The sequence below is a fragment of the Orcinus orca genome, chromosome 7 (genome assembly GCF_937001465.1).
Source record: "Orcinus orca chromosome 7, mOrcOrc1.1, whole genome shotgun sequence".
In the NCBI taxonomy this organism is placed as follows: Eukaryota; Metazoa; Chordata; class Mammalia; order Artiodactyla; family Delphinidae; genus Orcinus; species Orcinus orca.
Window position 1 is genome coordinate 109213531 of NC_064565.1, and position 14794 is coordinate 109228324.

General features: G+C 40.7%; 1 protein-coding gene across 1 annotated transcript in view; it reads right to left on the minus strand.

The window, feature by feature from the left end:
- Window positions 1-14794, minus strand: part of COL4A4 (collagen type IV alpha 4 chain) — a 133307-nt gene that overhangs the window by 79020 nt on the left and 39493 nt on the right. Inside the window, exons 4-12 of the mRNA XM_049712195.1 lie at window positions 11310-11444; window positions 10483-10527; window positions 9660-9776; window positions 8817-8885; window positions 5885-5920; window positions 4489-4551; window positions 4068-4103; window positions 3812-3853; window positions 555-635 (exon numbers count right to left, since the gene is read on the minus strand). Coding sequence (XP_049568152.1) covers window positions 555-635; window positions 3812-3853; window positions 4068-4103; window positions 4489-4551; window positions 5885-5920; window positions 8817-8885; window positions 9660-9776; window positions 10483-10527; window positions 11310-11444 — 624 coding nt within the window. The remainder of the gene's footprint in view (window positions 1-554; window positions 636-3811; window positions 3854-4067; window positions 4104-4488; window positions 4552-5884; window positions 5921-8816; window positions 8886-9659; window positions 9777-10482; window positions 10528-11309; window positions 11445-14794) is intronic.

Consider the following 14794-nt stretch of genomic DNA (forward strand, 5'->3'; position numbering starts at 1 on the left):
AGCAGATGCAAGCTGGGAATGCAACCACTGAGAGGAGAGGCTCATTTTGAGCAAGGTAGTGAAACTGAATCCAGTAACTGAAAACTGATGGGAGAATGTGCACATGGCATCAGTAACATCAGTGCTGGAGGGTGACAAAGGAATTAATATTTGCCAGGAGTCTATTACATGCTCGGTTTTATGACTCTGTCACCTTTCAATTACCAAAGCATCAGATCCATATGTAACATCTAAAGGACAGCTGGATTTCCAGTGGTATTTTCAGCGACCATATCAAAGACATGAATGGGGGACTATACCCTGGAGGACATGTCACAGTTTAGCAGCCCAAGCTAGGTCTGCCACTCAACAGCTGGGTAAACTTGAGAACACTGGTAACCTTTCCAAGTCTCACTTTTTCAACTCTGTATAATGGGGCTAATAATAGTAGCAACCTGTAAAGGTTACCCTGGCAGCGTTGCATGTAGTGCTCAGCTCTTCGCTGGCATGGGAACACGTTCAGAAAACGTTGGCTATGACTACTTTACCAAGGTCACATATGGATTGAGAATTACCTTTGCTCCTTTATAGAGACCAGAATCAGGTGGCTGCACCAGAAGGGTGGGTCCTGGAGAACCCTGCTGGCCAACCTCACCCTTTTAAAAAAATCAAGATAATAAGAATTTCATATTAACTTTAGTTTGAAATAAAAATTTAAACTAAGAAGACTTTCACCCACATATTGTGGTATAATGCTTACAAGCCTGTAAGTCATGGATTTAAAATAAAAATCATGGCAAATACATAATGTAACTTTAAATGTTTATTGTTTTTCATAAATAATACATACTGTTAAAAATGAATTTAAAAAATAAAAGTAATCCATAATCCTACCATCCGGAGGTAATCTCTATTAAAACTTTGGTGCAGTTCTTTGTGGTGTGTGTGTGCTTGTATGTATATAACTGTGTATACACACATGTATACATAGACATATGTCTACATATACACATATGTGCATAATATGCATGTGTGCATACATGTATATGTGACTAAATGGTGTGTTAAACATAATCTGAAACTCTAATTGAAGACTCTTATTCAAAAAGACACATACACCCTAATGTTCATTGCAGCACTATTTACAATAGCCAGGTCACAGAAGCAACCTAAAGGCCCATCAACAGATGAATGGATAAAGAAGATGTGGTACATATACACAATGGAATATTACTCAGCCATAAAAAAGGAATTATATTGGGTCATTTGTAGAGACATGGATGGACCTAGAGACTGTCATACAGAGTGAAGTAAGTCAGAAAGAGAAAAACAAATACCATACATTAACGTATATATGTGGAATCTAGAAAAATGGTACAGATGAACCTGTTTGCAAGGCAGAAATAGAGACACAGATGTGGAGAACAAATGTATGGACACCAAGGGGGGAAAAGGGGGGTGGGATGAATTGGGAGTTTGGAATTGACATATATAAACTAATATGTATAAAATAGATAACTAATGAGAACCTGCTATATAGCACGGGGAATTCTACTCAATGCTCTGCGGTGACCTAAATGGGAAGGAAATCCAAAAATGAGGTAATATATGTATACCTATAGCTGACTCACTTTGCTGTACAGCAGAAACTAACACAACATTGTAAAGCAACTATACCCCAATAAAAAATATATATATTATAATAAAAGTAACACTGTATAATAATAAACATAATTTAAATGTAGAATATAGTTTATATTGTATTAAAATTTAAAATCATTTAATATATTTTACAACACTATTTTTTGCACATTTTCCTATCACATTGGGTGGGCCAAAAGGTTCGTTCGGTTTTTTCCATAAGATGGCTCTAGTAGCACTTAGTTGTCTTTAACTTCATTCAGAACAATTTTGTTAGACCGCATGTGACAGGTGTCACATCAGCGTGCATTTAAAAAAAGACATCAAAATTGGTGAATTTTTGTGTAGCCATTTTAATATTGGAGATGGAAGAAAAAAAGCAACATTTTCGGCATATTATGCTTTAAAAGGTAAAAATGCAACTGAAACACACAAAAAGATTCGTGCAGTATATGGAGAAGGTGCTGTGACTGATCGAACATGTCAAAAGTGGTTTGCAAAGTTTCGTGCTGGAGATTTCTCACTGGATGATGCTCCATGGTCGGGGAGACCAACTGAGGTTGATACGGTCAAATTGAAACAATAATTGAGAACAATCAACATTATACCACGCAGGAGATGGCCGACATACCCAAAATATCCACATCAAGCATGGAAAATCATTTGGACCAGCCTTGGTTATGTGAATCGCTTTGATGTTTGGGTTCCACGTAAGCGGAAAAAACCTTCTTGACCATATTTCCACATGCTATTCTCTACTGAAACGTAATGAAATAGTTCTGTTTTTAAAACAAATTGTGACGGGCAATGAAAAGTGGATACTGTACAACAATGTGGAATGGAAGAGCTCGTGGGGCAAGCGAAATGAACCACCACCAACCACACCAAAGGACGGTCTTCATCCAAAGAAGGTGATGTTGTGTATATGGTGGGATTGGGAGGGAGTCCGCTATTATGAGCTCCTTCCGGAAAACCAAACGGTTAATTCCAACAAGTACTGCTCCCAATTAGACCAACTGAAAGTGGCACTCGACAAAAAGCGTCCAGAATTAGTCAACAGAAAACGCATACTCTTCCATCAGGATAATGCAAGACCGCATGTTGCTTTGATGACCAGGCAAAAACTGTTACAGCTTGCCTGGGAAGTTCTGATTCACCCATCGTATTCACCAGGCATTGCACCTTTGGATTTCCATTTACTTCAGTCTTTACAAAATTCTCTTACTGGAAAAAATTTCAATTCCCTGGAAGAATGTAAAAGGCACCTGGAACAGTTCTTTGCTCAAAAAGATAAAATGTTTTGAGAAGATGGAATGATTAAGTTGCCTGAAAAATGGCAGAAGGTAGTGGTACAAAAGGGTGAATACGTTGTTCAATAAAGTTCTTGGTGAAAATGAAAAATGTGTCTTTTATTTTTACTTAAAACCGAAGGCACTTTTTGGCCAACCCAATAAGTACTAGAACCTGGAATTTCCCCACATCGTGACGTCTTCCAGTATATTTTTGGCAAGCGTGTTAAATGGCTGTACCATAAATTTCCCAACCACACTGGAACTCCATGAGAGCGGAGATCAGGTCTGTCTCGCCAAATCCCCACACCAAGCACCAATCCTAGCCTGGCACAGGGTAGATGCTCAATATCTATTTACCCACAGTTGCTGAAAGAGCCCCTCACCAACTCTTAAGCATTCAGATTGTTTCCAGATGAGCTTCCACCTTAAAGCACTTTTCTAAAGTTTATCCTTACTTAGTTTTGTGTTTCAGCAGAAAGGACTATGGGTGTGAGGGGTGGACGGTGTGTTGCTCAATGCTTTGGGTCACAGTTATTCATATTTTTATTTATGTGTGAAGTTTAGGACTCTGATGAAATTTGGCAAGTTAAGCTAAACAAATCCATAATTAAACAAATTGTTACCCTGGATATATTATCAGAACTATTCCATGTCTTTGGGCTAGGGGGAAGTGTGTTATATAAATTAAATTGAATTTACTGTTAGGTTTTGTCAGAACTGTCATTTTATAGTCAAGGGTAATGGTGTCATAATAATTCAGCAAAGACAAATTCTCAGCCATAAAGCTGGACAGTGACGAGAGAACGAACACAAGTTAAGTGGTAATCAGAACCGTCTCCTCGACCCGGGTAGCCCATACATTTTAACATGTGCTCCTCCACGCAAAAGGGAGTTCTTACCGGGTCTCCCATTTGCCCCTTTACTCCCACGCCAGGATTACCCTGGAAAAGAAAAGAAAAAGGAAACTAATTGCTTTGGAATATTAAGAAGTAATTACAAGTAATAAGACTTCTGGTTAAGCAATTTGTTGAAGTGTATTTATTAAATAGTTCGGGAATTCTAAAAAGAGGGAAGACATGATTCTGACAAATATTAGTGGTCACTTATCTCATTGTGCATGGACTTCATTTGTGTATCTTACTCACGGCCGCCTACCTTCAAACCTGGGCTCCCAGGAGGGCCTGGAGGTCCCTAAATCAACAGCAAAAACACACAAATCAGTTATCAGTGATGGAGATCAGACTGTGCCCTTATTGGTTGTCCCAAGCTCCTCTTTAGGAAACGCTTAAATTTGAAACACACATGATGGACTTCCTACCATGGCTGGGCTGCTTGCCCCCCACCTCCACCCCCCTCCTGCCCCCCACCCCCCTCCTGCCCCCCACCTCCAGGGACCCGTGCTTCAGGAGGGACTCACGCCCCTAATGGTGGGTGTTGGCTGATTCATCAGGTGATAATCTCGAAAAGAACCCATCTCGGCCTGAATTGCCCAAGACTGCAATTCTGCTTTCTTTTGCTTGATTTAAACATCAGGTCAGGGCTTTTGGAGAGACAGAATCAGCAGTGCTGTACTTACTGCCAACCCCGGCTCTCCTGGATATCCCACTGGGCCTGCTGGTCCTCTCACTCCCCTTGAGCCCTAAACATGAGAAAAATCAGTAAATTCTTTACCAGAAACCATAATCATCGTTCATGGGAGAGCTGCATGTAATCCCAGTTGGATAAAGACCTCCGGAGAAATCACAGTCCCGGCCACACCTGCCCTGCTGCGTCATCTTGAACAGTAGCTCTGATAGAGCTGGGAAAAGGGCACAGAGCTGGCAGGCAGTAGCACTTGGTGGGTGTGACTAACTCCTACGTTTGGGATTAAGACCCAGAGATCAATCTACTTATTCACAAATAAATCTTGTAGTAGCAAAAGTAGAGAACAAAGAAACCTTGTTACTCCTAAATTCCATATATGTTATAAATTTAATATACATCAAAATGCTTTTACAATATTAATATTACTTAGCATTAAATAAATTATTAATGTAGTTATACTCTAATATATCCTTTCAACGTGCCCTGTAAGATCAGTGTGAATAGAAATGTCCCCAATTCAAGATCAAGGTAATTAAGCCATAAACAATTTCCTGCAACATGTTAAGTTACAGCAGAATAACACACAAATTCACAAGGAAAGGTTATAGTTGGGCAGTTCTAGAAGTATGGAGAAAGGGGCTCTGTTCTCCCACTCACCCTGCCCATGTCAAATGATTTGAGAGTGTGCAATGGCATTACTCTCTCCTAGAGAATGAATTGGTATTTATTTTAACGGTGACATCAAGGTATCTCATTGATAACGCAGAACTGAGCTGCCGGAGTAGTAAGAAAAGAACAACCTGAGAAAGTAATCCTGTCAACAGCCAGAAGTTACCAAACACAATTATAGGTGAACCATTAGGAGGCCAAATTGCTTTCAGTTTTAATCTTGTGAATATTGATGAATTGGAAAGACAAATATAATCATTGAATCACAAACTCCAGGAACGTGAAGATAGGGGAAAATACTAAACATAATACACAATTACTGATTCAGCAAGCAAAATCATTTTCACTGGACATATATTATGTAGGTAGTTTCTAAGCGGAATTATCTTCCTAAATATTAAGCGACTATAGCTACCCAAGCAATACCAAATGATCATTGCAAGATAGAAGTGAAAGGTAAGCCGGAGCTTACTGAGATTCAAGGGCGGCTCTGTGGGCCCGGGACCTGTGCAGTCACACAGGGCCTCATGCTTGATTTAATGCTCTGCTGTCACCATCTTAAAATTTGTAATAATTTTTGAACAAGAGACCTACATTTTCATTTTGCACCAGGTGGGCCCTGCAAATTAGGTAGCTGGTCCTGCTGAGATGCAAACTAGTGGAGACCATAGGCTATCTGAGGAACAAACAGAAGTGCATGGCCTGCCCAGAAGACTTACTGGTAAGCCGGGAGGTCCTGGGTCCCCTCTGTCACCCTGCAATAGTATCAGGACATTGCATTAGAAGAGCAACACCATTTCCCTAAAACACACAACATAAAAGTAAACACACACACACAGGACTTATTCGGACTGTCTGTGCAGTTTGTTCAGTTTTTCAGTGTTGAAAAGACAGCTGTGGAAGGGCTCTATGGAGGTGCTTTTCTGTCTCCATTCTTAAGCCCGGAATTCTACTTCTACCCAGCTGAAACCAGGGAAAGATTGCTGGAGTCGTGAGGACATGGAATCAAGATGAGATTTCATCTTTCAGTTTAAAATGTTCTAAAAAGAAAAACAAAGCTCTAAATTCTCGATCCAGTGGTCTCATTTCATCAGTTTAACTGTCTGTCATCTGACTGGCAGACCTTTCCTCCCTTAATTAACACCTGTTATCACCCAGGAGCAAATGTAAAGGGAATTCGTGTGGAAACCCTCTCTGCCACTGTGCACATCTACCGCTTTGTGACTCGACTCTGCCCTGAGACTCTACTCACTTTAAAGGATCAAGGGGTGTATATTCTCTTGAATACAGACTCTTCCTTTTTTTTCCAAAATGTAAAATATACTGCAAAATATACGTATGATAAAATTTAACATTTTAACCTTTTTTAAGTGTACGGTTCTGTGGCATTAAATACATTCACCATGTTGTGCAACCATGTTGTGCTTCCATTGTCCAAGCTTTTCCATTTCCTCATGGAAACCCTGTATCCATTAAACACTAGCCCTCCATCCCCCCTTCCCCAGCCCCTGGCAAGCACCATCTACTTTCTGTCTCTATGAATTTGACTACTCTAGGGACCTCATCTAAGTGGAATCACACATTTTTCTGTCCTTTTGTGACCAGCTTATTACACTCAGCATAATGACCTCAGGGTTCAACCATGTTGTAGCATGCTTTAGAATTCCCTGACTTTTTAAGGCTGAATAATATTGTGTTGTACGTGTGTATGTACTACTCTCTGTTCACCCATTCATCAGTAGGTAGACACTTGGGTTGCTTCCACCTTTTGGCTATTGTGAATAGGCTGCTATGAATATGGGTGTACAAATATCTGTTTGAGTTCCTGCCTTCATTTTTGGGAGAACATATCTAGAGTAGAATAGCTGGGTCATAGGGTAATTCCACATTTAAGTTTTTGAGCAATCACCCTACCATCTTCCACAGCAGCTACACCATTTTACATTTCCACCAGCAGTGCACAAGGGCCCCGACTCTTCCACATAATTACTAACACATTATGTTGTTTTTCTTTTTCTCTTTTTAATAATAATCATCCAAATGGGTAGGAAGTGGATATAGGCTCTTAAAACCATTGTTTCTCCAAGGTTATCAATCTGCATGCCACTTTCATTAGGGATCCTCTGTTTCTCTTTAAGATGAGGAATTCTCTATATTCATCTCCCTTTCTGTCTCGCTTGTTATTTGCACAATTACCAAAAACTACTCACCATAACTAATACTGTACTGTACATTATACTTTACAATACATGGCAGTATAAACTATTATAACAGACCATCAGCACTGAGAGGAAGGCAGGGTAGATATTAATTTCCTTTCACAAATAAGGCAAATGAGGGGCTTCCCTGGTGGTGCAGTGGTTGAGAGTCCGCCTGCCAATGCAGGCGACACGGGTTCGTGCCCCGGTCCGGGAAGATCCCACATGTTGCGGAGTGGCTGGGCCCGTGAGCCATGGCCGCTGAGCCTGTGCGTACGGAGTCTGTGCTCCGCAACGGGAGAGGCCACAACAGTGAGAGGCCCGCGTACCGCAAAAAAAAAAATAATAATAATAAATAATAAAAAAACTAAGGAAAATGAGGCTCAGAGAGGTTGAGGGGGTTGCTTAAAGTCACAGTAGTAGGTAAGGGTCAGTTCACTCCTTCCAACACATCATACTGGTTCCTAGAATGACCCTGTTTTTGATGCTAAGTTTATGAATGTATAATTTAAGCTATAAATAGAAGCACAGTGCTTGCTGTCTAACAAGTAAGAATAGGCACAGAGGCTATAAACACATATTGTAAGCTCACTTAAGGGATCACCGCTCAGGTGTGGCCACTCTGGGTGGCACAGAACTTGGAATCTGATAGAGGCAATCTAGGACTACTTTTATCTAATTATTGTAGAATATGTTTCCTTAAGAGAAATGACCATGTCTTGAAAATGTACTGTATCTCTCCTCTTGAGTCTATCGTATCTAGTGATCTCCTTCTGCTCATCCATGGCTACTCAGATTAGAGAGATGCGGTGGTCATTCAAGAGTTTATTTCTGAATATTTGTACATCATTCTCTGTGAAAAACACAAAAGCATTTCATTTGCTAAGGATAGTGCTATCAGGTTTCTACAATTTTCAAGTTCAATAGTGGTGACTTCTATCATCATGAATGGTAAATATTAATATCACAATATTTTAACTACAAAGTAATTAATGATTCTCAGCTGGAAGTGATTTTTCCCCCAGGAGACATCTGGTAATGTCTGGAGATATTGTTTGGGTGTGGGGGGTGGGGGTCAGGGGGGTGTTACTGGCATCTAATGGGTAGACACCAGGGAAACTGTTCAACATCCTACAATACACAGGTCAGCCTCCACGACAAATGATTCACTGGCCCAAAATGTCAACAGTGCCGAGGCTGAGAAATCCTGAAATAAATGTATTCATTGCAACTCTGCGAGAATCATGGGGAGGGAGGGGAATTTTGCAGCCAGAGAAGCTAAAGCCAAGTGCCTTCACACAAGAAGTATGGGTCATCCCAGAGGGTCAGGGTAATGATCAAAACCAGTATCCTCAGAGCCATTTTAAAGGAAATCTCAGTCCATGTGTTTTCTGCATGCGTTTACTTATATAGAAAAAAATTGTTTTAAACCCATCCTGATTGTAAAGCTTACCTGAATACCTTTAATGACACCTAAAATGAACACTGAATTTCCTTTTTCTCCTTTTTTCCCAAGAAGGCCCTGAAAATAAAATATTCACTTTAAGAGAGGAAAAGAGCATATTACTATTTCTGTATTTTCTTTTGCAAATGAAATATTACTCACCAATAAAATTACCATTATAATCATATTTCACTAGTGGAGATTTCTTTATTCTCATTTTTATTATCATCCTAAGGTTGTCATATATACTTATTTAATATTTGGTTAAGATCTACTGAGGAATCTCCTAAGGCAGAATATCTACTAATATATTATATTATATTACGTGGCCGTAAGCCACGGCCACTGAGCCTGCGCGTCCGGAGCCTGTGCTCTGCAACGGGAGAGGCCACAACAGTGAGAGGCCCGCGTACCGCAAAAAAAAAAAAAAAAAAAAAAATTCCTCTCGTCTTGAAATACCTAGAGGGGTTTATGTATCTGCAGTGAACCCTGAATGATAAACAACCTAAGCTTTGCTAAGTGGCCTCCCTTCCCCTATCATCCATTCTCTGTATGGCAGCCAGGAGCATCATGATAGAACATCAGTCGGATCATATCTCTTCCTTCCTTAAAACCATCCAGTGCATTCCCATGGCATGGAAAAGAAAACCCAGCTTCCTTCCGTAGTCTACAAGGCCCCGTGTCTTCTAAGTCCTGCCCAACTCTCTGTCCTCATCCTCCAGTCACCCGCATTTGTTCACCAGGCTCCCAGTACACTTGCAATAACTCTGTTTCTCGAACACATCCAGCCTGCTCCCACTGGAGGGCCTTTTCACTTAAGATGCCCACTAGGCTGAACTGTGGCTGTCTTACTGGGGAGCCTTGTGGGCCAGGAGCTCCTCTTTCTCCTGGAAAGCCTGGAGCACCTCTTGAGCCGTTGTAGCCATCTATGCCAGATTTGCCTCTGGATCCAGGAGGCCCTGGGTGCCCCTACAAGAAACAAAATGATAGGTGAAGCATTTTTGCAAGAATACCACAACAAAAAGGTTCTGTGATATGGGTCCCCAAATTATGGCAACTGTGACTCACATGTCGTTCAGTTTTGTGAAACTTCCTTCCCCACCCACAAGAACTACGTAGCATAGTAAAAATAAATAAATCTATTTTCATATACCCCAATTTAAATTAATTTAGTCTGGAGTATTTTCAGAGATCAGGGAGGAAATCTTCCTTGAAATCCTTAGAAAGACTCTAACGAATTATAAACCCTGCCAAATACCTTTTCCTTCTTTCCTCTGGTTTTCGCATAAGCAATGAGAGGTTTGAGCCCACTCCCACCATTAGGACTCACCAGCAAATAAAAACTTTTGTAATGAGTATAAATTTATTTCCAGAACATTGTACTTGACCTGACAAGTATACGAGCTCATATCTTGGAATGCTTTTCTCCAATCTTTTTGAAAACCTTGTTCTTCAAGTAAAATGTTCTGGTCTCAGAGTTATTACACAAAATTGAAATGCAAGCACCCTTCCATTTACTAAAATAAGAAAATAAAGAAGAGTTTGCCATATATATTATATATAATATATATCATATAAATATATTTTATATATATACAAAACATGTGATTTTAAGGGCTTTGATGAGTGTCCCTCCCTTCTTTAAAATAAATGGAGAAAATTTAAGGATACTTACAGGTATCCCATCCAAACCTGGGAATCCAGGAACACCAGTTGGACCCTAAAATCCCAGAAAATAAAACGAAGATATAAAAGCTACTAAATTATTAGATTAACAGGTTAATTTACTTAAAAACATTAATAATTAATAACTTGTTTTAAAAACAAAACCTTATCAGTCATTGTCATCTATTTTTACATTAAGGAGCTCAAATGCCAACATTTGGAAATCAACCATTTGTGCTTTTCTTTTTGTACTTAGGAAGCCAACATGGCAATATTAGTTCAAAGAATACATTCAATACCCTATAACTGGAAACTCAACTTCTCAGACTCTATTTATCCTAGAGAAACAAACTCTTAAATGTAAACACAGGTAATTTACAGGACTGTTTTTGCACACTTGCACTACACGAAGTTGGACTAGGATCTCAAATTCTCATCAACAGGGAATAAACTATAGTTTTATCCATATTATGGCATATCATAGAGTAAAGGAGTAAATTCAGTCTACACACATTGATATGAAATGATCTCCAAGCCATATGCTTGAGTAAAAAAAAAGGCTCTGCATGATACATATAGTATCAGTTAGGTTGTTTTAAAAAGCCATAAAGAAAACCACTCCTAACTGGGTAAACTCATGTATTTAAGTGCTCAGAAAAGGTCCAGAAAGGCATGCTCCTCTGGAAAGGGGTTAGGAATGAGGACTGAATATCGAAGAGGAGTTTAGACTTGATTTCTCTAAGGTTCAGGGAGGTACTACTCGTGATTATTAAAAAATCTGGCATAGCAATTCTGGTGAGGGTTTAATATGAATCTTTCACTTAAGAAGAGGCTTACCTTATCACCCTTGTCACCTGCTGCTCCAGGAAGGCCAGTGTCACCTCTCATCCCTTTCTCTCCTGGAATTCCAATGGGTCCTGGTGGCCCCAGGGGTCCAATAGGACCCTGTGGCCCTGGTGGTCCTGGTTGACCCTAAGAAGCAAGATTAAAAAGGCAGGGGGATGGATGACGCTTAAGTAATATTTTCTAACAAAAAAATATGGTGACTTGGGTTTACAGAAGACTGGAAAATTAAAGATGGAGCAAACTCTAATAATAGAAGCACGAACGATCAATTAATTATAAAAAAAGAAAATGTTGCCTTTTTCAATCTGAATCAAAGCTGTACGATAAATTTGAATTACTGAATGTACACACACATCTATAAACTGATTATAGTTCTCTTACTATTTTCATTCTGTCATTGAAATTTATAAATCTTGAGCTGTTTAGTGCAGTAAGGAATTTTTAAAAATCAAGGTCTCAGTAGCATTATGTAAGTGACACAAGGTAAGAGTGAGGAAAAAGTGCCAGATATTTTATTTACTTCAAATGGCTCATAATTTGTCTGCCCTTTTAGGGAGAAACATTTCTTTCTTAGCTGCTTTTAGCTAATTTCTTATCCATAATTTGGAATCAGGCTCTCCATGTCGCATTATTTTTACGCAATCCAACTTTCTTTCCATAAATGAAAACATCACCTTTTATTTTAGGCAAAGAAGTTTCAGGAACTCAGTTCTCCCCCTAAACCCACAGTGGGAACATCTCTGGGACAAAGATGAGGAACTCCTTGCTCCCTTTAAGCCTGTTCTCCGTTGCATTTAGATGCACTGTTGCAGTGAATGAATGTTCAGTTACGACAGGGAGCCTCACAGCTCTTCCTAGGAGTAGGAAGGTTGGTATGTCTCAGCATCAGTTTCTCTAACTTCCGGATGATCGTATCTAGCTGCCTCTTTGACATCTCCTTGAATACGATGGTACCCTCAGCTTAAAAAAATCCAAAATGCAACTTTTGATTTTACCCCCAAATTTGATTCTCCATCCACTGTCTCTATCTACCCAGAATCCAGCCCCAGAATCCTGGGATTCATCCTGGATATTCCTCTTTCTGCCACACCTACATTTAACCCATGATCGATTCCTAGCATTTCACTCCCGAAATGGGTCTGAAACTCACCCACCTCACTGTCTGCCTTGCTGTGACCCTGCAGGTCAGCATCAGTGAGACCGGTGTTCCAGGCTCCCAAATGGCTTTCCAGCTTCCTCTAACCCTCCTCCCTGCCTCTCTTCAAGTGACATTAAAACAGATATCAGAGGGACTTCCCTGGTGGTACAGTGGTTAAGAGTCTGCCTGCCAACGCAGGGGACACGGGTTCATGCCCCGGTCCGGGAAGATCCCACATGCCGCGGAGCAACTGGGCCCGTGAGCCACAACTACTGAGCCCGCATGCCTGGAGCTGGTGCTCTACAACAGGAGAGGCCACCGCAACGAGAAGCCCACGCACAGCAACGCAACTAGAGAAAGCCCGTGCACAGCGGCTAAGACCCAATGCAGCCATAAATAAATAAATTTATTAAAAAGACAAAGAAAACAGAAATCAGATCATGGCATGGCTCTGCTTTTTAAACTTTCATTGTCTTCCCACTCCATGTAGAATAAACCTCGTGCTCCTCCCTTCCAGACCTTACAGGGTGTGGCCCCAGATTCCCTTGCACCCCATGCTGTGCCCACCCCACACTCACTAAGTCCCAGCCACGCTGCTCTTTTCTGTCTTTGGGCCTTGGTGCGAGCATTCTCTCTAGATCTGCACATAACGGGGATCTCTCCTAAACTGCCACCAGTGAAGCAGGATCTCCAATTCATCCTCACCCCCATTAGTCTCCCTCAGGGTATCCTGTCCACTTCCTTCTTAGCATCTTAGCATTTCACATTTTTTAAATTATGTATTTGCCCATTAGTTTGTTGTCTGCTCTCCGACTAGACACTAGCACCATAAGGGCAGGGATATCTGCTCACCAGTTAAGTCTTCCATCTACCATCTACCGTGGCCTTTGGCTCAGGAATGAATGAATGAATGAGGGATAGACGTGGCAGTGACTATGCTCACAGGCTTAGTGGTCCAGCCTGACCACCCATCCGCTCCAGACACACTCTATACGAGGGCCCTGTATGATCAGGAAAGTGATTTTTGAATGCTGCAAAAAGTTATTCTATCAAATGTAATCTTTATGACATACAGATTGATTTTACACATTCAAACTTGTTTACTTTTTATGAAATAATCAACTCATGGGAACAATGAGGCTCTCCAAATGAATTTAAGAATCTAAAATCAGGGTTTCTAAATGATACTTCTAGGCTCAGCATTCAATCTCTGTCTATTTAAAATCAGGGTTTCTAAATGATACTTCTAGCCTCAGCATTCAATCTCTGTCTATAATTTGATGTGCGCAGAAAGTATCTCAGATTCATATGTTTTTTTAAATAACTCGCTTTTGCATTCTTAAGATAATACTCTTAGATTAAATAAAGAGAAGCTTTATACTGAGACGTTTATAACAAGGCTTTCGCCGATGCAGGGTGATCTGGTCACATGACACCATGCCCTGTGGTGGCTAATGTGTCCAACTGTGTTGTCTAACACATGTCAAAATCCATGCTTTATTTCACTACAGTTTGAAAACACTGTATTCATCTGAAGACAGGCTGTCACTTGCAATTATTTTATGCTTTTTAAAATTTTTCCAAAGATTTAAGAAAAAATCATTTAATATCCCCTTTCCCGACCCAAACAACACGGATAACTGCATTCAGAGAGCAAGTAAGTCTTGATATGTGGAGAGAAAAGCTGAGTGGATTTCAAGAGATATCTGCTTAGAACTTTTAAACCTCTGGGCAATTTCAACCTTAGTGCTCAACTCTAACCGTGCACGGGACCCTGTATAAGAATGTAGGGCTATCCTTTGGGTGTATGGGGCCCAGGGAAAAATATGTTTTGGAGAGTCCCACCTACATAAAAATTTGAGTCACCTGAAATCAGTGTATCAGTGTCATTCTGGTGACCCAATCTCAGGGATTCCATGAACGAAGAACAAAATCCCACAAGCGGGCAAGGGAGGCTGTCCTATCAGGCGGCCACCCTCTGGATACCAGGGCCCGGCCATGGGGCCCCAGCCCAGCCCAAGAGCATGAATCCCAGAGCTCCTCATGCGGTCAACTCCCACTGGATAAAGGGTCAGAGAGCATCCTGTTGAAACTACTTTTAAGCCCAAGATGACGCCGCTGCTGCCTGGGTGCCACTTCAGCAAACTTATGTAACTTCTGTGCCCCTGTGAATGCTCCTCATAAACAGAAATGGAATCCATCCAGGCAGCTAATTGCCAGATGCCAAGCCAACTTCGGGCTCTACGCGTACTTCCTTGTTCCTTATTCATTTCTATTTTTCTCTTCCTTGTTCCTTATTCTTTATCCTATAAAGGCTTCTTGATTTCTCCCCATTTTG